Source organism: Heliangelus exortis, chromosome 12 (genome assembly GCF_036169615.1).
Source record: "Heliangelus exortis chromosome 12, bHelExo1.hap1, whole genome shotgun sequence".
NCBI lineage: Eukaryota > Metazoa > Chordata > Aves > Apodiformes > Trochilidae > Heliangelus > Heliangelus exortis.
Genome location: NC_092433.1, coordinates 7,516,898 through 7,542,206, shown reverse-complemented (window position 1 = coordinate 7,542,206; position 25,309 = coordinate 7,516,898). Strand labels below are relative to the sequence as shown.

Genomic DNA, 25,309 nt, shown 5'->3' with positions numbered 1-25,309 from the left:
GCAATTTTTAAAATTACTTTAAATATGTTTTATTGATGAAACAATGGTCAGAGAAAAAAAATGGCAGAGAAAGAGGTGCAGGCATAATTCTATCGGGGAACACTAGTGAATATACAGGACGAAAGCCTGTACACTGACTGAAAAAATAAAAAGAAAAAAACCCATATTTTTAAGTTCCAGAGTTTGGAAGACTTTCAAGTTAACAATTTTACAGATGAGGTGTGTTTTCTGAGATGATTCTATCCCCTGCTTGTTATTCATCCTCTCTGAGAAAAGTAGCTACAATAAAGCAATGAGATAATTAGAAGATTCTGCATAATGGAGAAATCTCAGGAGAAAAACATGCAGTCCACTCCTCCTTAAGGGCTGGTTTAATGAAGGCCAGTGTAGCTGAAGGATAACACTGACTGCTTGGCAAGCTGGGAAAAGTGTGAGTGAATAGTGTCTATTTGCTAAGAGGGCAGCACATCTTTTCATTTATTAGAACCACTGCAATACTGAAAACAGACAACATGATCTGTAGGCCCAAAGAAGGCTCTGACAATAGAGATTACTGCCCCACAGCATTCCCAATTCTCCCTCCTGAACAGTATCTCTAGTTGCAAATTTAGCACCTATCATAAACAGCATGTCTGAACAGGATCCCAAAGCTCGTCCAATGAATAAGCAGGAAGATTCTATCAATCTGGGCCCCACACAGAGACATTGATCAATCTCACTTGAAAACAACCAAGCAAAGGGATTGCCATCACATCTCTTACAGAACTGGGAAAAAAAAAGGTCATGATTAAGGGTTGGAGTACTGTCCTTCAGGCCTTCAACACTTCTACAAATATTCTTCTTTTTAGGAAGTAAAGAAGGAGGATAGATTTCTAAACAAAACAAACAGCGTGGTATAATTTAATTCCAGCTGAAAATCCATTTTCTACTGTTCTACTAAATCTTATTTTCTCCTAGATACTTCCATGCTGACTACTTGATTAATTCACTATTCATGAGGTAATGAAGAGAGGGTAAGTGAGCTGAAAACTTCATCTTCTTTTAACAGCTGCTACCTACTGCTGACCAGTTTCAGTACTATTGTGTTTTCCACCTATTCCACTGGAATCACGAGCTTTATTCATTATCTTTTAAAACTAACACTGCATTATTGGTTTACTGTATACACAATTTGATAAGCCAGTAATTGAAAAATTCTTTTATTATTCAGTATGTTTACTTCATATTCAGTAACATTAGATACCAAATTACACTAATATCTTGGGAGAAGAAAAAGCAAGAAAGTTTTTAAACTGTATCCACCACAAGTTTCAATTCACAAACACTTCAATATTCTGTAGCTTACTTCATCACTATTGTCTGCCTTTGCAAAAAAACAACAGCAAATATGAACAAATCTATGGTGACATGATGTATTTCTATTTACTAACAAGTAAGCTAGGATGATATTTCATAAGAGCACTATATACTATATAAACAGATACCATATGCAAAAAGTACCTCTTACCTTGAGAGGGTGGCTGATAGGGGGGGGAAATCAGATCAATATCAACTCTGCTGTTGGATTCTGACATCTGACAAAGACAATACTCTGACTGGTTTTGAATTTCAAAGTTTATGCTTGCATAAGCATTAGATTAATAAGACAGAATATTAAATGCAGTTTTAAAAAGACACCTGCTTTATTTTAACAGAAAATATTTTTATTCCTCCATAACTAGTATCTGTTAGTGAATAAATAGTATCTAGTACATGCTAAATGAGACCAAAAAACCCTCACAGGCAGGAAAAACAAAACTGAATATTCTAGCAATCCAGATCACTACTTGATAAATATTGGATCAGAAACAATCTGATGCAATACTGAATTATGACTCACATCCTTTTGGTTGGAAGGGACCTTTCAAGGCCACCTAGGCCAACACCCCTGCAATGAGCAGGGCCACGCTCAACTACATCAGTTTGCTGAGACCTCTGTCCAGCCCAACAATGGATCTTTCCAGGGATGGGACATGTACCACTTCTCTGGGCAACCTGTGCCACTCTAGCTATAAGAAATTTCTTCCTTGTATCTCGGTCTGAATCTATCCTCTTCTAGTTTAAAACCATTACCCCTGCCCTACTGCAAAAGGCCCTGCTAAAATTTTGTCCCTTCTTTCTTATAGGCACTCTTCAGTATGGAAAGGCTGCAACAAAATCTCACCAAAGCCTTCTCTTCTCCAGTCTCAACACCACCAACTGTTCCTTTCTTCATAGGAGAGGCATTCCCACCATGACTGCATCTCAGATCATGTTTCCAAGCAATGGCATGAGCAGTTTGGGTTCAAGGCATTATTCCTGAATAACACTTCTATAGCCACAATAACTACATTCTTAAATTTTACTTTCTTGAAGGTACAGAAAGAAAAAGCAGAACTATCTGTAGTGACACAAAAGAATAAAATACCTTCTTAAAGGAGCAATAGAAAGAGCAGCAAAAAATTCCAAGTGAGTGGGAGATTGCTGCAAATATGGAAGCAGTTGTTTGGGTTTTTTATGGGGCAGATGTTAGAAAATTTCTCAGCTGAAACATCTTTACAAAAAAATTGACAGCAATTTCTAAGAACACATAATAACTAGATGTTCTCTCAATGTTTAAAAAAAGTATGGTGTGAAACCACTGAATTAACTGTTAAGTGTACTGTCTCATTTAAAACTATTGAACACAAAGACCTCACCCTCTGGCTCAAAGTTCTCAAGATAAGGACTTCTGGATCCAGTGTTGTCCTTTCATTTGGTTCCCCAGACATCCCCTACTGCAGTGTTTGAGCCTGGAACCCAGTACAGCTGCTATAATTTGCTCTTCCTACATTAAGGAAAACCTTGCTAAAACAGAGCTACTTCTAGCATGACCAAGTGGATTTTGGAGCACATCCAAGCTGAAAGAAAAATTCTGACATTTAACTTCCAAGTAATTACAATGATTAAATTATTGATAAAAATAGCCTTCTAGTCCTTTTAGAAGCAGAAGTTCTTTTCAAATTTACATAAAACCCTGTATGCAGAATAGAAATCTATAGCTCTGAACATATTGCTCTCTTCTAGGCTGATATAAACAATATTGTAAAATACAACCAAACCCAAGGGCTTGATTCTGCCCTTTGGAAAATCTGTCTGTCCAAGCTGAAAAGATCTCCAATCACTACGCACAACTAGGGCAGCAGAATACAGACCAAATCTAACCCTCCAAACACAGAATTTCCAAGCATGTCTGATTTTATTTTTTTCCTTCAAGTTATTCCCAGCAATGAAGGTCACTGCAAAGCACATAGCACACATTTTACTGCTTGTTACCACTTATATAGAAATCACAGCTAGCAACTGTACACTAAAATACACTAAAATATATGGTATTTTTCTTAACTCATTCACAGCATTCTTGAGTAGATACAGCACCAAATTATCAGGTGATCATGGAACATGTTTGTGAAAAATACAGCAGCAACCTGATATTACTGAAGTTGAGGGAAACCATCAATTTTAATGTATTTTGAATTATCATTTTCATCACTAGAATCTCCCTATTTAGAAAAATCTGTTTAGGAAGCAAAAAATGTATTAGGAAAAGCTGTAGAACAAAATGCACTAGATTCCAACAATTTTGGTAGAGTGAATACACATGTAACACATGGAAAACTTTAAAAATCAGGGAATCAGTTCTCAATTTCTACCAATCTAACATTTACTGATGGAGTAAATTTTATCAAGGTATAACACATTTATAAACAAAAATTCACCTCTGGGGTTTAGGGTTTTTTTACAATTTTGCTGTAACATGTACTTATGCATTGGTCTTAAAAGGTGAGTGAACACTTCTGGGGTGCTCAGCCTTTGATATTCAGCCTTAAGAAAGAGTCGACTAGATGCAAAGTATCCATAACAGTTATGGATTTTTATAAATCCAGTTATAAATGGCAAAATATAAACTTCAACTCAAATAAGCTGCTTCTGATTTGAAAAGAGGTACAGTTAGTTGAATTATGTAGCTACTTATTTAGAAAGACAAGCTCTATGTACAATATCCACACTCCAGGGCTTAAAAAGGTACAATCCCTCGAGTCTACAGCCTACTCAGTTATTAACTGCTAACATTTAATTAACATTTAATTAATTACAGTCTGAAAGCTGAAAACTTGTCTGCTCCACTGGGTTCAGGTACTTTCATGTGATCATAAGACTGCAGCAGTTTATCATTCATTAGCTAAGTCATTATACTTTGAGTGTTAGTGCTTAATGCATCTTAACTGCAAGTAGAACACATAAGGTAATTCACTCTTCAAGTGGGATTGTCTAAGACCAGCACCTAATAATTCATAATCAAGTCTACACACAAAGATGCAGACTGATTACTATTTAGTTTAAGGATAAATAATAATTTTAAGTAAAAAATTTCAGTCTGTTTTATCTTCTAGGTATTCTGTGATGTTTTAAATAAACTCTGCAATACTTTTTTCACCTACAAATCAAAGCTACAAAATCCGTTTCTAGTGAAACATCTACCACCATTACTTCTGCCAAGCTGTCAGATGTTAAAATGCAGCAGTGACTCAAATCTTCAATCAATGCAGCTTCGGCTGTAAAACATAGAGAAGTCCAGAACCTTCAAAAGAGAACAGAATCACTAAACAAAATAAGCTCTCTTAACTTCCCTCTCAGTCAAGACAAACACCTCTACTTCCTCACTTTTAATTTTTAGAAAACAAATACTACACCACAAACTCAAAAATAATAGAGTAACATTCAGATTCAAGGACTCAGCTCCAAGGATTTTCTTCCCTTCCACTAAAGCTTTACCATGCACACTATTCATGATCAGAGTAACAGCAAGTTAAAGTGTGGAAGAGCTTCTGACTTTGCAAGTCTTTGCTAAAATACATCATCACAGCTTTCTATAGCATGTCCTGAAATGCCCCTGCATACAGTAAATTCATGGACTCTAAACTCACGGACTTTTTACTCATGATTATTCCTCTGAAGCTTTAGATGAGAAAGGACAGGAAAATGTGCCCTTACACCCTGAGATTTCCGAGTCTTTTCCTCACAGGCTGAGAAGTCACAAATTTTACCATGCACAAACAGCTCATGTTTCACAGTCACCCAACATCCCGAGTGCTGACCCCGTGTCAGGGTGTCTGGCACAGTGAATGCTCCTTGTCAGTTGAGGAAATGCCTCCTCCAAACAAACATGAGCCCATGGATCTGCCCCTCATCCAGGAAACTGAAGGATTCCATTGCCAGTGACCTCCCTAGCATCTATCACTCTGCAGTCAATGACTTCGACAGGATGCCAAAAATCCTATAAAATCATGGACAGCGAATCAGTTTACTTATCACTTTTATCCTTCAAGACTTAGTTCACAGAAGAACAGATGACTTTTCACTACCTGCCAAGATTAAAAATACATTGTTATGGTGGAAGTAGCAGCTTAGAGCCTCCACTAGCAGCTCACTCCCCTTGAAAAATGAGAAAAAGTGTGAAAGGGAAATAAGTAAGCAACTAAGAGGGAGAAGAGTCTGAGTACTTGAACCTCTAGCACCCTAACTTGTCCTTCACATTTGCCAGGGACTTGTTTTGAGATTATTGGCTAATAATAGGACAGGCTATTTATCTCAAACTCTTTGAAATGCCATACTGGAAACAAGTAATAAAAATTATGACTTTGTGCTATAGAATGGCCATACTCAGTTGAATTTTTAATAGTTTGAAGAAGATTTTTGTGGGTTTAAACCTTAACCACTTTTTTGCTGAATGTGGAAAACATACTTGGTAGGAAAGTTTGATGACCTCTTCTAGAAATCAAACCCTCTCTATACAACTTCTGTATTTGGGCATGTACTTGGGAATAGCAGATGGATTATTTTTTTTCCCTTTCTTTTCCCTGATTCATGAACAAGATTAAAAGCGTTAAAAATGAGTTCTGCACTCCAAAGACCTTAAATCCAAACAACTATGAACATGTAGAATAAGTTCTTAGATTAAACTTTTGAGTACAACTATTTAAATTTTGCACTTCTCTGGAAGCAAATTCGGAAGTATTTCATGATTTTATTAGTATTTCACAAAGTCAAACACCAAAGAAAATAACATTACTGTTTGTCCCCTGGAAGTGTCAAGGCCAGGCTGGTTGAGGCTTCAAGCAATCTGATTTAGTGGGAGATGTCCTTGGACACAGCAGAGGGGTTGGAATCAGATATCTTTGGTTTGCATTTGAAGAGAACTTATTCTTTTTTATGCTAAGTAATAGAATATGGAATTTAACATTTCTGAACACACAATCCTGCTATCCAAAAAGACAGTTACGGTCTTTCGACTTGAGGCTGACACATGAGCCAATGAAGCCTTTTTCAGTATCACCACCCCAACTTGAAGATACCCACCTTATGGGCAAAACAGCATTTTCAAAGTACACTTTTACTGAGTAATGGAGCTACAAATAACATTTTCTTACATTTGTAACCACATTCTTTAGAACTACATTTATATTGGTAAACATTACATGAAGGGTACCGATGCACCCTCCACAATCTATAGCTTCTCTAAACATTAGAAAACAGACATTGTGCAGGAGTGTCCCTTAAGCACTGAGGTTTAATCCATCTCTTTCAACATTTCCAGCATTTCCACCCCAGAAATCTACAGTTTTCTTAACTCAGCCATTGTGATCAATTTGCCTGTTAACACGTTTGTATTTTGTTACCCCTACACTTGTTTAAAGGCAAGAAAAAGGCAGCTGTAATGAGCTTACAAACCATGTTACTTAATCCTTCATCGGAAACTTTTCATTGACCAAACACCTGCTCCTGTCAAGGTCTCAAAATTGTCTGAAAATTTTCACCCTTGCTTCACTAGAACAGAATGAAAACTGTGCAAGACAACCTAGCATGGCTTTGTGTTTGAAGAATGGTTCAAGCTCAGACTTTTTAATAAAATGTTTTGGGTCATACCACACAGAATTATCCATCTTTGTGCAGTTGCTCTTTTGAGACTGCCTTCTTCCCATCAGCCTTTCCTGTTTTTGCTCTTATGATGATGATACTTTCCAAAGAATTCACATGCACAAAAACGGTCAAAGGTGGCAAGATACATCCCTGCAGATTCCCTGTGGGGACACTAATTCAAGTAGTCAGTGCTTTTCAACCCCAACACCACTGACTGTGCAAAACCTCAAAGACATTTTGTCTAATCCATGCTTTAACTGGTTAGCTAGCTTCCCTGAGTTCTAATATAGGAGTCTTCAGAACGAAACTTCTCCAAACTTGTGTCTGAAATTCATTTCCTACCCTGCACTTAATGCCCTGCTCTTCCTACTTTACTTCAATTCAAACAACTATTCCAAAAATGAAACTTTTATCCACTTCGTTATTTGCTTGTTCCACAAGCTGAAGTTCTTGCACAATTTCAGCATTTGCACTGACCAGTATGTTAACAGAGGTACATAAATTATCATGCAAAGCTTCAGCTCTAGCACTGAGGAAAATGAGTACCAAGGTCCTGTATGAGCTTCCATGCATACATTGAAAATAATTAATTGGGGCTAAGAAGTATGTAGCATTTGGATCAATAGTAACATTGCTGCAAGGGTTTCTAGAAATACTCTTGTCATCCACGTGTCACATGATCATCCTAAAAGCACCTTCAGTGGTATCACTCCCACCAGCTGAGCATTTCATATCAGAATATTTGAACACAAAATATCCTGCCTTTTTTTGCTACGTGCAATTGCTGCTGAATGAGATGTTGCTTGCCTTGGTTTCATTCATGTATCAATTGTTAAGAAGTCACTGAACCTCCCAAACAAATATTGAGGGGTGCTTGTGCTACTGATATAGCAAACAGAAGCTTAACATTAGCATTTGCAGGGATACACATGAAACATCATATGGAATCTTACTGCATCTTCTGAGACATCTGACATTAACTCCCCCAAATTTCCTTTCCTACTGCTGTTTACATAAATGTCACTGCTTTTGCTGTATCACTATGGGAACAGTGGTTGTTCCTTCTGTTCTTATATAGCCACTACCAATCACTTTCTTTGCCAGAATTTTGCTGCCAAAACATTCTACGTTCTCAAACTTAAAATATAGCCTCTGACAACAAAATTCACCAGAAAGTGTTCACCAGCAAGACATCCAAACCATTTCCAAATAAAGGCAAAAGAAGATTCTGTTTAAGAGAACTCCCTATATCTCATTCTGCTCATGATATGAACCATATCACCAGAATGTCTCAACTCGCTTTTCCTTTTGACATCCTTTCAGAGGATAAAATTACTTTAAAGGTGGGAAACATATTAAAGATTAACAGCGTGTCCAAGAACACAAGCTAGGGGCAAACAAAAAGGCTCCGTCTTAATTTCTGAATTTCTTAGTTAGCATCTTGCCTACCCTCTCTTACCCTTTCTGCTATGGCAACAAATCTTAATCAACAGAATTCAGCGTTCCTCTTCGAGCAGACAAGCAGTTCTGAAAGCATGAGAATTAAAAAAGCCTTATCCCCACAGCCTGACATTGGTTGATGGCTTTTGGTATGACACGTTAGCTCCTGCTGCAGCCTGCCTTCAGGAGAAGGGGGAACAGAGTTCCCCTCTTCCTGTTTTCAAAAAACATGTGAAAAATCACTTTGAAATCTCTGTTCATTTAGTTGAAATCAAATGCTCTCAGAGATGTATGAATAGCATGTGACTGCAAAAGCTTTTTTTATTTTCTTTTTCTCCCCTTTTTTAATAGGAAGCTCCTAGAAAAACATTAGGTAGATCACAGCTTGAGGCCCAGAGATTTTTCAACCACACTGATAAACGCTCTCAGCCATACAATGCTTAGGGAAAATATAGATGCGAGAAGCAACTGATAGGTCTTTCACTGAAGGAGACAAAATCCTTTAAAAAGTCACAAATCTAACCTATGCTGACAGACCAAGTCTGTGCACGCTCGGTCTACCTATGCTCAATCTGCTTTAACTCTGGGTGTTAAGCTTGCAAAGCCTCCAGCAAGTTTCAAAGTTCAGGGTAAGGTCGTCTTATTGTATTAAGAATACAGATGGCAGTCACGTCTGGTCTTAATGTGGGCTTATGCCAATACACCCATAACAATGCAAACATAAAACTGAATCATAACCCAATAAAATTATATGTTCTAGAGAATCTCATTCAAATGTAATGGTGACTTAAAAAAATATAAAAAATACTAATTACCATTTATTTTGGTACTGTAACACATAGAAACTTTCTTTCCTGTACTGTCTCAATAATTCTGGTAACTCTCACTTCAAAAGGAAACAGCTGCCTGCACTGCCCACACAGGGCAGACACAGACTTCATACCTTGAAGTATTCACCTTTGCTCTAAAAGTCAGTCAGAACCCAGAGTGAAGTGAGCAACATTTATGTTTGAGACTTTTAGGTACAGTTGTATCAAACATTGCTCCTTTTTGTTACCGAATTATTTTCATTTAGGTGTTCGTTTTGGGTTTTTTTTAAGTCAGTGGTGTCACAAGAACTTGTTTTAATAAACATGCAAGATCATCATCTGGTAAGGTTTCTTTCCTTCACTGTAGCAAGTAATAAATTATTGAACAAATAAAGATATCTGAACTATTAAGTCTTCTTGGGATGAAGATGAGCATATAATTACTTAACTAGCATTTCACAATAAATGATTGACTTATGCCACATATCACTTGTATGTGTTTTAAAGGACTCTGGAGAAGTATTTGAAAAAAAATAAGAGCACCATAATAAATCCATCAGAGTGAAAACTGCACTAACAAAATGTCTGATAAACATAATACAGCTCTGGGGTATTTGCTACTCAGTACCTTGGAAGGGCTGCATTTCCTGATTAGCTGACTGGCATAAGATGAGATCTTGCTGGAGGCTGCTGAACTGCTAAAGCTACAGTCAGTCAACCCAGAAAAGTACAATTATTAAACTACTGAACCTTATTAATGAGCATTTCTTATGTTTATGTTCTTACTTTGCAAAGAGGTTTTCACTCTTTCTTCCATCCAAATGTAACTAGCTCTGCATGCTCCTTTGTGCCAACAGATCTTCCACAAAATTTTACTGAAATGTTCTGTACAACACATTCAAGCTGTCAAGTGTGATAAAATTCAACATACCACCTGTTTTGTATCCACTGAGGACATCTAATATAACCGGCCAAATAAATTTTTGGGCTGAACTACCTTCTTCAAGATACATATTACTCTGATTTTCTACTAGTTCTTTGTATAGCATCATCCCTTCTGTTACAGTGCAGACTGTGATCAGTGTTGGACAGTATATGATTTACCACAGTAATGTGTAGCAAGATTCACATCCTTAATGACATTATCAAAAAGTATAAAATAAGTTTCCAAACTTGTAAGCTGCTCTCTACCCACATGAACAGTGACCACTGTAAAAGCCCTCATGTAATAGCAACAGATGAGTTAGACAGCAGCCAAACCCTTGGTTATGCAATGAAAAGGAAAATGTACTTAAAGTACATTTCTTAAAGTTTTGGTTCATAACTACATTAAAAATCTATGCAAAAATGAACAGGCAAACAATGTATCCTGGTCAACTGTGTTGATTTCACAAAAAATGTTATTTTCCTTGTTAAATTTTAAGCATAAATCTCTAGCCTTGAAGTCAAGTTTGATTTCAAATGCTGAACTCAAGCAGCTAGGCTTCTGAGAATCACACTTGGTTTAATCAAGGCCTTCAAGAAGAATTGAATTCTAAAAACACTTCATAAAAATTACTACTAAACAAACATGCTAGTCAGTGCTTCTAAGTGAATTCCATACAAGCAGGAACTAAGGGCATGTTGTCAATATCCTCTGAAGGGGGGGGGGGGGGGGGCTGATGATAGTGTATTTACCATTCATTAAATGAAAATTTTATTGCAGAGGATTACATGAAAAAACCCACTAACACAGAAAATCAAATGCATCCTAACTAACATTTTCCCACTATCATCATTTAACTTTTCTTCATGGCCCTACCCTTCCAGATGGCCCAGCAAAAGAAACGTTTTCATACAGGAGAGCAGGATAAATTTTAATTCTTAAACCAAACTACACATTCAGTTACCTCCAATGAAAAACGTTTCATCATGAAAAACTCAACAGATGAAAAAAATACATTGATCTACATGAGTCTCTGGCATCACCCAGGGACTGGCTTTTCAAAAGCACCCAGAACATCCCCATTCCTGCTCAGATTAAGCCTGGACCAGCACTTTCAAATTCCACAGACCCCAACTCCATGGAACTTCAAGACACTGTTCTCACACACGAAGATATCATATTAATAAATTTTTAAAAACCAACCACAGTTCTCAATGCATAATATCTCTTACATGAAACCTGTTTTTAATAGAATAATCCATATCCTGCATAACCTAGAATTTTAAAACAGGTTTTAAGCAAATCCAAGTAATATTTATGGCCATCTGCTTTTGGTGTGGCATTGACTCATGGCAACATGTAAAGATTCTCAATCCTGTGTTTATTTTCTGACTAAAAGCTTAAAAAACATTCAGGATTTCCTTTAGCACAGCAGCTGTTTTCAAGGAATAAAAATGTAGATTAGTATTTCAATAAATGTACATGCTCAGTATTGGGGGATCAATTTTTACAGTCTAGGTTTGTTCAGGGTTTTTTTCAGAGCATTTAAAAATCAACCTTTAATCTAGTTCAATAGTTTGTATGAAAGTACAACTTCTCCCACTCATCTGAAGCACTTACTTTATATTTGAACTACAATACTTTTCATGACAAATCTAACTACTTTCCCCACCAGCCAGTCAATAGTAACTCATAAGCTTATTCTGTGTATCTGCAAGTACAGATTTACTTTTGTTGAGACCAGTCTATTCTTTAAAGTTTTGCATGCACCCTTTTATCAAGGGGGGAGTAAGAGGAATCACTGCTTCTCACAGCACAATGAAACCAGAAAAAAAAAGTACACCTTCTACCTGTGCAGAACTCTTCTATTTGAGAAGCAAACTTCAGGCTACAATAGAAAAAGGAACTCTTCTGGTGTATGCTGTACCTCCTGCAGGCAACTTGCCAGTAATGCACTAGCAGCAAATCTCAAGGAGAGAGAAGCCCTTAACAGGAATTCCCCACAGGAAAATGCTTGTAACTTTGTACATGGAAAAAACATTTCCTTTCAAATGGGAGTTAAGTACATCTTTGTGTAAGGCCTTCTGGTACGGATAACTGAGAAGCTACCTCCTGTGTTATTAAAAAAAACAACAACAAAAAAAAAAAAAACAAACAAAAAAACCACCCACAACAGGAAATTATCTCTGCAGTGTCATTAACCGAAACCTGTAAAATGAAGTTCAGACCTTCTCATACTTTTGCTCTTCAAACAGCTGTTTTCAGACAGGCCAAAGTAGCTAGATCCTAAGCTTCATTAGGGCACACAAAATAAATAACAAGGACTAGTCCATGTTCTTCCCAAATCTCTACAAACCCAAGTGACCTTTCTCCCAGTTGGAAATTGCCAGTCATCTTCATCATCTTTCCTTCAGGAATGTCCCTTTTTTTTAAGCCAGAAACAGAAATTTCTTTCATTCACCACTAGAGATGGACTTGACTCGTGAAATTTTATTTACAGAAAGAATTCAAGGGCTATTTTACAAAATTGGTATAGATCAGAGCAGACAAGAACAGGCTTAGGAACTGACTGCAGTACAAAGTATGTGTTAAAAACTACCAGCTCAGAACTTTCACCTATCTTGCAGGTGCACATTACAACACAAAAAAGTCTTCTACATATATGATCTGCACTGATAGAAGTCAAAACAATCCATAATAATCCTTAATTAAATTATACACTAAAAAAATTTTATAATGATAACTAGCTAATGAATACTAATGGAAGTTTTGGGCTACCAATAATATTTAAAAAGTGAAATATGAAGATAGGCCTGAGGTAAGTATTGTAACATTTTTTTTACTAATTCCCTTGCAAGAATGTCACCTAGTAAAGAACTCTTGCATTTTTGCAAAGGTTACGGATGCATCCTGGCTTGCCTGACAGCCATCAAATAGCTCCAGTAGTAATTTTTTAGAAAGTCAGGCTGCTCTAGTAGTTAGTTACTTCGTGTTTTTTTAAATGAGAAAACAGATGACAGGGTAATCAATGTACATTAAAAACAGCAGAAAAAAAAAGTGATCAAAACTATCCCTCAGAGCATTTACATATGGCTATAGAAACAGAAAATGGTGAGAGAATTCAATACTCTTCCTTTTTTAAGCCTGCATGAAAAGAAAAAGGACAGCTCCTAACATTTGAGGGTTTTGAAATTAAAGCACTGACTTTCTCTCAGGCTCTCCTGACTACTCAAACACAACTAATAAACACATTTCACTGACTTGACTTTACGTGCCACAGGAATTTTATGTTGCGTATACAGCTAAATACAATATTTTAAAATCTTTTGAAATTAAACTTAGTGACACTTTCCCTTAAGAATTCATCTAGTGCCTACAGTGCCAGCAGTCAGGTTCTTAGTTAAACACACACAAAACATCACAATGCCTCTGTCACGTTTCCCATATGCAAAAGGAAGTATTTTCAGCAGAGTCCAAACTATCTTTCATCTTTTCTGAAAGATTTACTTTGCTGACTTTTTAATAAGATAGCTGAGACATTGAGAGCATTAGCTATGAATCCAAAAGTAGAAAAAGATCGAAACAGTGACACAAATTACTCAGATCAGAAGATATTTTAAGTGAGGGGGGAGGCAACCAAACCCTCAAGGACCCCTGAACTGGGAAAGGAAACACAGCAAAGACAGCAGATATATGTAGAAGTCTTTCTAAAAATAGATCATAGAACATGCAGCAATTCAACAAAGATCTTTAATAAATAATTCTAAATGTGGGTAAAATCAATAACATTCTACAACAGTCTTTTTAGCTGAGCTACATATAGAGGTTAAGAAGGTGCAAGGTAAAAACCAGAAACCTTTTCAATGGAGGGATTAATTAGTCATGTGCCCTCAGAACTGAATGAATCATGGGGCTGCTAATGAGATAAGGATAGGAAGCCTGACACCTCTAAGTCAAGAGTTCAACCAGTTCTCAGAGTACTCTGCTGATGTGCCCTAGATTGGAGGCACAACCAACAGTTCAGGGACACCACGGGCTTTCCTGTTGCTTGAGGCACTGGGATATCCACCTAAATCTACTTACAGAGGAAATCTTGGGATGAAAGGCAGGATACAACCAGCTACCTTTCTGTAGCAGTGTCTCCCACTGTGGCTCTCCTAGCCCCAAATGCCTGAGGGAGAAAAGCATCCCAGGACCATCATCTGACCTGCCCTGTAAGTATAGGCACAAGAGACCTTCCTTTAATGCACAACCTCCCTGCTAACTGCAGTACTCAGAAACCAGGCTGAAGAATTCTATCATAGTGTCTTTAATTACAATTTGTTACCAGCCCTTTATGCATTAAGATCAAGTCCTTTACTCACACGACACTGCACTTGCCAATTTGCTGTAATTTATGCAAGTGTCCCAAAATGGATGGTTTGTCAATGTCTTCTCAAACAGAACAGTGTCAGCAGTGAAAACCTCCAGGGTCGAGTCACAAGAGATTCACCTCATACTTCAGGGGTTTAGTCTTCATAGACTAAATATGGATGCCTTCTTAGTCTTCACATTTACTCAGTCAGAAAAAGGAAAACAAAAGGACATAAAACCAAAAAATGTCCTAATTGCTGCCAAAATCCAAACATGTATTGTGCCAATCTGCCTGCACATTGTCAAGAAGCCTGGTGCTAGTGAAACCAATGGCAAAGTCAGCAGGAGGCAAAGCACAGGAGAACAGAACATGGTACAGCAGCATCTTGCAAGAAATACAAATTGAGGTGGAAGGGTGAGATAGAGCAAAGTGTGTTACAGAAGAGGACAAACAGAAGAGTGAACACAAGGGAAGCCAGAGGGCAGAGACAAAAGATAACAAGAAAAAAAGAAATGAGTGGGAAGTTAACAAAGCCAAAAGACATGAAGGGAAATAACAGTCAGGGAAAAAATGGAAGAGACAGAAACAGAATAAAGATATATACAGGAAACCCATCCTGTCAGAAACTACTTATCAAGCTCAGACTAAAAACAGTGCCAAAAGAAGAGTTAAATCAAGCATGGAAAGTTCAGATCACCTGAAACTTTCAAAGGCAGACTAAAGAAACCACATTAAAATACGAATGAAGTAGCAACCTTATAGGGACAGGATTGTAACACCAGCAAGTGGGCAAGTACCCTCTAGTCTGAATTTGATTCTGCACTTCTGCTTTACTTGAAACATGTTCTTGAAAAAACAAAGGATGACTACAAATCTACTGTGCCAGAAAAGAGCTGTTAGTGCTCCCTCACAGAATGGCAAAAAGGAAGAAGTCTAAGCTTTTCTACTCAGAAAACAAAAAAATAGGCAAAAAACATGAAAGGGACTCAGTGATGACCATGTGCTGAGTTTAGAGTCACTGTTGCAATTCATTAATTCCTTTCTTAAGTCATCCTAAGTATCATAGGATACTACTGGCCCTATCAAAAAAACATCTCTGTAATCACAACTTGCATCTCAGCAAAGATCCATGAGTGACACAGAAACACACAAGTGTCCCATCCATACACTGAGCTTGCACTGAGTTTTTGATATACAATCTACTATTCCAAAAACAAGGTCTTGGAACACTCCGAGATATCTAAAGATATTTAAGACATAAAACTGACTCAAATTCAAGAATAATAAACATCCAAGATACATACTGCTTTAAGAAGATATATAAATACACATACATTTTATCTACTTGTTCTCTTAGGATGCATCTACCTGCTTCTTAATGTGTTTGCATATTTGTTTGTGTTTTGTTTGTATTTTTGGTCAATTTGTGCTAAAATTTCTTTTGCCATTATTACTGCAACATAACAGACTGAACTGATTAGACACCACATGTTGAAACATCCACAAGGAATTAAGAACAGGGCTCACTCACAGCTCAACCAGTGACTAGGTGGTTGACCTACAGTCAGTGTTTCACTGACTATCACAGGTTCAAACAGGCTCAGAAACTGTAACTCAGGTTTCTCTTACAAGTCTTGGAAATTCCACTGTACAGAAGCTAACAGCCCTTCACAAGAGGAATGAAAACCTGTTCTACACATAGAGCCTGCACTGAGGCTGCCATTGCAGACTTCCTGAAGTCGAATAACAAACACTATAACTGGTTTCTTCTACACAAACAGTCTTCAACGTGGCAAAAGCTAGACTGGAAAAGTTTCTCTAATTTCCACTCATGTTCTGCTGGGTTTTGCCCTCTTGTACTATTGTTTCCTCTTTCTGTGGCAAATTACAGCTTATGTACAGTCTGTATCTGGGAAAAAGAAATTAAAAATCACATGCATAAATATCTAATTTTTCTGTTTACTAATTACAAAAGCTATGAGCCAGTTCAGCTAGCTGATAGAAAGCAGTTCATCTACTCAATTCAATGAAGCAACATTAATTTACTCCCTAAGAAGCAAGCTCTGGATGCAATATCCATATGCAAAGTAAATTCTCTAGCACTGAACTTCTGGCATTTCCATATTGAGGAAAGCAAAGCCCTGGAGGCAGACCATGTCCCCTGGTCCTCACTCTCACCTCTCTCCCCCAGTGCTGCAATCTGCACAGTGTCAATGGATGTCTGTGCCCAGAGAGGAGGCTGTGGAGCTAACAGGACCCAACAGCTGGGCTGGAAGTAGAGAGGAGATTATTTTATTCTCCCCAATATTTGAATTAAAGCCAGAGTAAAGACACAGTCTCCTAGCTAAACCTAACTGGCAGCACAGGACTTGTGGATGATGAGCACATCCACATGCAGGGGGTTAAAACCCTACCAAACCTACTTGTAAGATTTAGTACTGATTTTTACGATTTGCTCTGCTCTTTAGACCAGGATCACCAAAAATATGAACACTTTGAATAGAATAAGCTCTACTTCCATTCTACAGCAACTGACAACCCTCTCTCTCAAATATTTACCTATACATGTACCTCAAGGAAGTCCATGCTTTAGCCATTTTCCAAGCAAGCCTGATGATTTCTTACACAGCTCTTCTATGATACTCCCTCACAGGCTTGGATCCACACCAAGAGCTCAACAAAGGAAAATGTCTACACTAGGAGAAACATCAGTGAAACACCAGAACCATGATCCCAGATCACTGGTTACTGTATTTCATTATGTAGAACCTTAGGCATAAGAAAAGCCAATACTTCTCATTCCATAACTATTTATCATTTATTTATTAGCTATTAACTCAACATGAGTACGAGCAAGATGCAAATTTAAGTGAGAATTTGAGGGAATTTAAATGACCAAGTAAACTTTATATAGGTATAACTGCATGTGTTCAAGATCCTTTCTACTTAAAATGGATAAGGATCTCTCAGAAATGCAATTTATTTTGCTTGGACTAACCTGCTCATACTGGATTAAAAACAAAAAATCTGGGCTGAAAATGTCCATTTCTTTCTACATAGTAGTGTATTATAGAATTAGGTCAGAAATACCAGATATTGGCCCAACAAAACTAATGCTAAAAAAATTTATTTCAGAACGATTAGCCTCTGACACAAGTAGCTGCTTTACCCTTTTCATGTAAAGCTTTATGAAATTACTTATTAGCAGAACTCTTGGTGGATTGACAGCTATGGAGATCTGTGCCCTAAATTTCTCAGGAAAAAAAAAACAAACCATAAGACTGTTGGTTGGTTAGATGCACAGCTGCATAAATCATAAATCATTCTTTACATTGACCTGAATTATTCTGCCTTTTGACAGCATTTTTTAATGTCCATATTTGCTTTACCTTGATAAACAAAATATATACAAAATAGGTCACATACAAAGAACTGCTACTTTCAGGAAAATAAACAAGTCTACACACCACAAATTTAACAAACATGTTCACAAGTAGATGACCACATTTAGCCTAAATTTTCCATATAAAATAATCCAAAATGATTTACTTACTGGTCTCAAATTCTTTATTTCACTAACGAACCTCACCTTCCCCAGAAAAAGAAGTCACATGCATATTGAGTCCACAGGATGTATAAACAATGAAATTATTGCAATGTAACTCAATATTGCCCTGGAATGTGATAGCCTTTATAAGTTTTAATAGAGAACTAAACCAGAACTGTTTTCATGATGTATTTTCAAGCACAACACCAATATACTATTTACAATCAAAGAAATACATCTCTACACACTACTCACTGCAACACCATGCCTTTTAGAAAGGTCACTTATACCAGCAGTGACCACTACAAAAATTTGCATACATGTTTGTGCCACTTCAGATGCACTATGTAAAACTTCCAACCATCCTCTCACTAAAAGCTCAAGTCTCCAGTAAAATTTACAACTAGATATCATTAAAAATTGAAAGGATTAAGCAACCATAATAGGAAGGGAGTAAAACTTCATGACTGAAACAAGTATCAGAAACAAAGCAACAGCCAGTAAATACATTTAACCAACATAAGAGATAGAAATACCAATTCAGTTTTTATACCACACTAATATATTAATGTACATGCCAAAGAATATCACTACTGAAAATCTTAAGTACATAAGGGAACAGATATGAAAAATGAAAAAAACCACCACTATATACCAATGTTATTTTTTTACTAAAATTATCTATACCAAATATCATTGCAAATATTAGCAGCTAATCATGGCCATCAATTTAAAAGTACAGCAAACAAATATAAAATGAAAGCTCAAGAGTACTTACCAAATTATGATTAGTTGAATTAGAATCATCTTCTGGGAATGGGATGTAAACAGCTAAGGCCACACAATTGGCAAAAATAGACAGTAGTATAAATATGTCAAATGGTCTGGAAAAATCTTGTTAAGGAATTCATGAATTGCAAGTATCTGCAATCTTTTAAGCCTTGCTGTCCTTTCAGCATCAACACTTGTAAAACAAGTCTCACTTTTTAGGAAGTCTTTTGACTGACTACTCTGGTAAACACTTCATCACCTTTAGTTATATCACTACACCATATTATTTTCCACTACAATTATCTTTGGATAACCCCTTCTTCTGGGGAAAAAAAATCCATTACTCTTGCTGCCACAGCATACTTTGTATTAAATTTAAGAGATTAATATAATTATACACTCTTAAATCAATACACAGGTCACAGTGACATAATGATGGGTAAGGAGTACTTAAATGAGCTGTTCTGTCCTCATATGCCTACACAAGTCCCACTAATGTTAACAGAAATCTGGTTGTTCAAAGGAGAAAAATAATTTCAGATCTTGTTCATAGTAGGATATGAGAAAAATACCAGCAAATCACAACCATTCTCCTGTATAAGAGCTGGACAGCTATACAACAGACACAGGAAAATTCTGAGCCCCTTTTCACATCTCTGTCAGCTGAAAGTTTAGGTGAGTAGACCAGGGAATAGAGAATCACTCCTGGCTTGGCAGCCCCACATGCTGAGAAGTTACAGGTTTTCACACTGACAATAGCATGAATTGCATCTATACTTTTTATACCTTATCTGGATGACAGCAACTGAAATCTGGAGACACCTTTTGTCTTCCAGAAAGAAAAAAATATTTCTTAAAATTCATACCTATTAAGTTCATCCTTGAATTTATGGTCGATTTTCCTTTCCCCACCCAACATTATTTTATTGTAACCATGAACACATGGAGGTATCCAGATGAACATAATCATGGAAGTTTACAAAGGGAGTATTTTGGGCTTTAGCAGTAATTTTTTGACATCCTTCCCTCAATTCAATGCACAACTTAGTGACATGATTCCATAAGAGTCCCATAAAATGACTAAGGGAAGAGTACTGAATATCCTCAAAAGCATATTTTTGTCAGTTTAAAATGTTTCATGGAAAACACTCCTACAAAGCTCATGTGCACCTTATGATTTTTTAATTTTTGTTTGTTGGCCTATGAACATTGGCCTACGTTCACCTCAAGGGCTGAGCTTACTTTCACAAAGCCTATCAACAGCTGTGTTGTGTACAAAATAAAGCTACAACACCAGAGTACGCAGGCTGAAGTGAATAAATGGTACCAGTCCATGACTGACAACCTTGTTTTATGATTTAGTGATACTGGGACAAATTCTGCCCTGAGTTGTGCCACTTTAGATCCTTAGTAATTTCATTTAACTGACGTTAGCCAAGGAGAGGACAATTTACTGCAATCAGTTGGACTTCTACCAGTTTAAATTAAAGCAGAATCTTTAATTTGCAATTGAATTATGTTCAAAGAACTTAAAAAAAAAAAAAAAAAAAAAAAAAGAACTGAAGAAAAAAAAAAAACCTCTGTAAATGAGTAACAGTTCCTATTGCCAGGTTGGCTGTTCTGTTTAAAGTAACAAAATTAATTTTACTGAAGTAATCTACTCTTGGACAGCTGTTTCCTGTTACAGGGATGTTGCCATGGCTAACAGGCAAACATTTTTCTCCTCAAATTTTCTATTTCAAACCTTTTCTTGAGAATACATCAAATCAACACACCATCAGTTCTGCCAAATAAATCCACATACTTCCACATCACAAGCACTGAACTAATGATAAAACAATTTTTCCCAGCATTCAAATAATTCTTACTGCAGACCAGTGTATCTGATGCCCTATCTGCAGGCATACTTGCTTCCATGTATGCTTGGAGGTAGATATGTGTTGCCAAAGTTCAGAAAATTAATAGACTTCAGACGTGTGTATGTTCTTAGAACGAGTCCTTGGCTTAACTAAAAAAGCTTCCCTACTTTAGTGCTCAAAAAATATATTTTAAAAAATTTCTATATTACTCATTTGCCTTAATGGCAATACACCAAATTGCATACGAAAAATAAAAGTTGGGTATTTTAGGTCATCTCCCAGCTAACAATGCTAGATATACTCTTATCCATGAAATCTCAATTGAAAAGGCAACAAATGCAATACAGAGATTTTCTAGAATATAATGTAAACTTGCAACTTTAAGAACTCTTGACTGTGTTCCCTTATCCCCCCCATAAAAGAGGAACAGCTATGAGTTCTTCTTTAAATTTTAACTGATCACTTTGGTAAAATGATATTCTGGGTCACTATGACACAAATTAAGAGGATGTCTTTAACTATAATGTAAACAAAATTAACTACCATCAACATAAATGACAGATACCCACATGTGCAAGTGAACTAATGTGTTAGCTCTGATGCTATTAAGAGATACTGTTAAACAATCCCCTTGATACACTCAAAAATGCAAGGAATAGACTGTAAAAACTCTGCATCAAAGGATACTTCCATTCTACTAGACTAATGCAGGCTCTTCGTATTGGGTTGTTGAGGGATAAACAGAAAAGGGCACGGGGTGGCCGACTATTGGACGTATTACCCTGTTTTTTGCTCTTGGCATATTGCTGGCGTTTTCTTTGGGACAGAGATCCTACAGGCTGGGCTGTGGTCGTACTCATATTTTGGGCAGCCTTTGCTTGTCTAGCAGCATCAATTGCAGCTTGCCAAGACAGAACAGTTTGCTTGGGTGGTGCTGAACTGTTTGACTGAATAGCTGGTCCGTCACCAGGGAGAGGAATTCTGGTGCTACTTGCATAGTTCACCTCTGTGGGACAAAAGAAAAAGTATTTAGTTATTTTTTTTATGCTAAAAGATGTCACAAAGAAAATCTGACAAAGATGATTTTAAGACCTCTTGGCAGTGTGATCGTCCATTACATACACTGCAGACCACACTGTATGCATATGTGATTGAACAGTAGTAAAAAATGCTCAGGAAACAGTATTGTAATCTCAAGTTTAATCCAAGAGTCAAGAAAAGAGCTACACAAACACTTCATATTTTGATTCTTTCATTTACTGCATCTTTATCTACCTGGATGGCAGCTTTCCTATCACCATGTTTATCTAATAAAAATATACCTCTTCCTGATGCTCCTTATGATCAACTTAGCTGTAGTACCTTAGCATTTAGTATTTTCTCACTTCATTTTAGTATTCTTACATATTGTTCAATTAAAAATAACCAACATTAAGGGATGGTGGGGGTGGGGAAGCAGTCCTGTAGGCAAGTTAAATCTTACCCTACTCTGCATTGTTAAAAAAAAAAAAAAGCATGGATCCCTCCCACAAATGAAAAATTCAATACTGTCTGCTGACAAACATGTTCATAAAGCATCACAGTATATCTTTCATAGAACAAATTTCAACCATGATACGACTCTAAAGGGACAGGGTTTGCTTTTTCACAAGGATTTACAAAGCAAACTGCACCTTAAGTCCTCACTATCCAGATGGGAGCAAAAAAAAGGGAAAATACAAAAGCAACGACGGCAAAATACCACCTCCCCACAAGAATTTTTTCTCGCAAGCTCTTAGACTGGAGCAACAGAGTCTACTCCTACATGCACCTGTAGGAAGGAGAGACTCCTAAGTGCAATTCAAAACTTGAAAATGCCTGGGTGCGGGGGAAACAAATGGAGGAACGGCACCATAGACGTGCTGGGAATGAGGGCTGGCAGGCGGGATGACTGTGACATGGATCTACCCAGGCGGGAGAGGAAAACAGCTCCCCAGTGGTGCTGCTCGTCGAGGAAGAGAGCCACTAAAAAGCGCACCCCTCCTTTTGGAGACGAGGGGAAACCGACAACGAGAAAGACGCGAGAGCCGCGAACACGCGTGGGTGCAGAGCGCGCGGCGGGGGCGAGGGGAGGCGGGAGCGCTAAGATGGCTCCCCGGGATGGCGGCGGGGGCTCGGAGGAACCGGGGGGAGGGGGTTGTCACTCCGGGACCCGCGCGCGTCGCCCACGTTGGTGGCCGAGCTGCCGCGGGGAACTGGCACCAGCGCGGCGAGCGCTGGCCAGCGGAGCATCAACAGCTGGGTGACACGGGGGACAGTGCCGCCCCGGGGGCGGGCTGCCACCCACCGTGGGGCAAAGGTGGCGATTTTTATCCCCAACATTTTTCCAAAGCATCTTTGCCCCCTCCCTCCTAAATAAAAAAGCAATGGCACAGCCATCTCCCCCGCCTTCCGCCTGCCCTTTAGGATGCCATGAAACGCGGCTCGGCGCAATCCACCGTCTTTTTTAATCAATACTTGAAAGGGAAACAAACCCCGGGTGCCTGCTTACCCCGGGGGAGCCCCTGCCCCCCGGCAGAGGCAAAAACACAAACTTACTGCTAATTAAGGAGGAAGGCATAATTTAAAAACAACAGTGGGGGATGCGGCAGCGCCGGAGCCCGCCGGTGGAGGGGATTAGCGCCGAGGAGCCCCGCGTCTCGCCCCCGTGCGCCCCGGCAGGGCAGGGGCCGAGAGCATCGCACCCACTGCCCTGCCCTCCCGCCCCGGCGCGGGGCAGCCGCATCTCCATGCAGGTTTATCCACAATTACAAAAGCAAGAGGAAAACGTAGACCAAGCCATGTCCTCCTGGGCTCGCCCAGCTGATATTAATGGCCACGGGGCAAGCAAGAGACGGACACGCATAAACCCGTTCTCATGCTGGTCGCAAGCCGAGGGCAGCACCTTATCCCGCCTTCCTCTCCTCCCCTGCCCTTCCCGAAATCCAGCCATTCATCTCTTCCCCATCCCAAACATACTCCATCCTCAACCCCTTCCATAATCCCCCCCAATCCGCGACTCCCAAATCCCTCATAAATCCTCCCCCGCTGCCCCCTCCCTCCCCTCAGCCCCGGGCACGCCGCTGCCCTTGGTGGGCGCTCCGGCTCTTACCTTCAGGGTGCTGCTCCGGCTGCTGGTGCTGGTGCATGATTCTCACTTTCTCCGGTGTGTGAGAGGACAATGAAAAAAACCAAAAAAGGGCAGAGACGCCCCCCACCCCGAGCCAGGTGTGCGCTGCCCCCTGCGCTCCCCGCTACCCGACCCCCATGGTAGTGACTAGCGACGCGCGAGGGGCTCCTTCTCCTCCTGCTGCTGCTGCCGCCGCTTCGCCGCTGCCAAATCCCTTAGAGTTTGGGCCAACATGACACTCACATCCGGGTGACACGGGATCTCTCCATCCCTAGCAACCCGGCTGCTGCTGCTGCTGCCGCCTGCTCCTCAATCCCCCACCTCCCGCTGCCGCCTGCTCCTCCTCAGTCCCCCTCCTCCTGCCGCTTCTCGCCGCCGCCACGGGGTTAACTCCCTCGCTGCTGCCACCGCCACCTGCTGCTGCTGGGCTGGGCCGGGCGGGGGCGCGGAGCCTCTCGCTAATCGCCCGGAGCTCCGGCAGCCGCAAATAAAGCTGCTGCTGCCGCCGCCTTAACCCCTTCGCCGCCGCACACGCCGCCCCACCTGGCTCCTGGCCCGCAGCCTCCCGGTCCCCGCTAGCCGTCCTGCCCCAAGGTGCCCACGTCCCGGTCCAGGCCCCGTCCCCTCAGGCCGCGCACCTCCCCGCGTAGCTCCCCCCGCACTCCGTCTCGCGCTGCCTCACACGGCAGGTACGGGAGCAACACCCGGGACAGCACCGGGACGCGGCCGGCTGTAGCGTCCCCTTGTCCCCGCACTCCGGCCACCGTGTCCCTCGCTAGGGGCAGCTCCGGGCTCACCGGCAACGCCGCCCCACACCGCGTTCCTGCTCTCTTCCCGCTCACCCCGGCCCCGTTCCTCGCCCCCCCACCTTCCCCTACCCGCCGCCCGGGAGCACCCAACCACCCACTGCTCCCCCCAGCTCTCCGCTCACCGCTCCAAGCTTTTGAAATGCCGTCGTTCTGTCTCCAAGCTAACCCAGAGATTGTTCAAAGTTTATCCAAATAAATAATTTGTATACATCTGGCTTTGGAGAAAAAAAAAATACATCACCTTTCACTGCAGAACCCCCAAATTTTCTTAAAACCTAAACGTTTTCATTTTGGTCGTCTTGAAACCACCACCTGAGCCCTGTGTACTTATAGACGTGGTTGGAGAGGCCACGAGGTGTCCTGCAATCGAGAAAACTCAGGACAGCTGCCTCCAATTACTGCAGGGCAGGGTTTCAACCAGTACAATAACTAATGAAATAAAGGATTACAGACATATGAATTCAAAATAGAATTGATACTTTAAAATTAAGACTTTTTTTCTGCAATTACATTTTTCCAATTTTTTTTAAGAGTATTTCAGGATTTTTTTTTTTAAACAACCCATGATCAAACCCAATGGCTTTGAACCTTCATCTTTGACAAAGGTGCTATTTTGTTAGGAAAACATTTCACTACAACTATCTTCTACCATTTCTTCATTCCTGTCCC

At 39.4% G+C, this 25,309-nt stretch overlaps 1 protein-coding gene across 17 annotated transcripts in view; it reads right to left on the bottom strand.

The window, feature by feature from the left end:
• CACNA1D (calcium voltage-gated channel subunit alpha1 D) overlaps positions 1-24,196 on the bottom strand; it is a 164,881-nt gene extending 140,685 nt beyond the window's left edge. For all 17 annotated transcript variants that reach the window (XM_071755807.1, XM_071755816.1, XM_071755808.1 and 14 more), the window contains exons 1-3: positions 23,814-24,196; positions 21,371-21,689; positions 18,832-18,937 (exon numbers count right to left, since the gene is read on the bottom strand). In XM_071755807.1, coding sequence (XP_071611908.1) covers positions 18,832-18,937; positions 21,371-21,689; positions 23,814-23,850 — 462 coding nt within the window. In that variant the 5' untranslated portion in view covers positions 23,851-24,196. The remainder of the gene's footprint in view (positions 1-18,831; positions 18,938-21,370; positions 21,690-23,813) is intronic.
• Between the last annotated feature and the right edge of the window lie 1,113 nt (positions 24,197-25,309).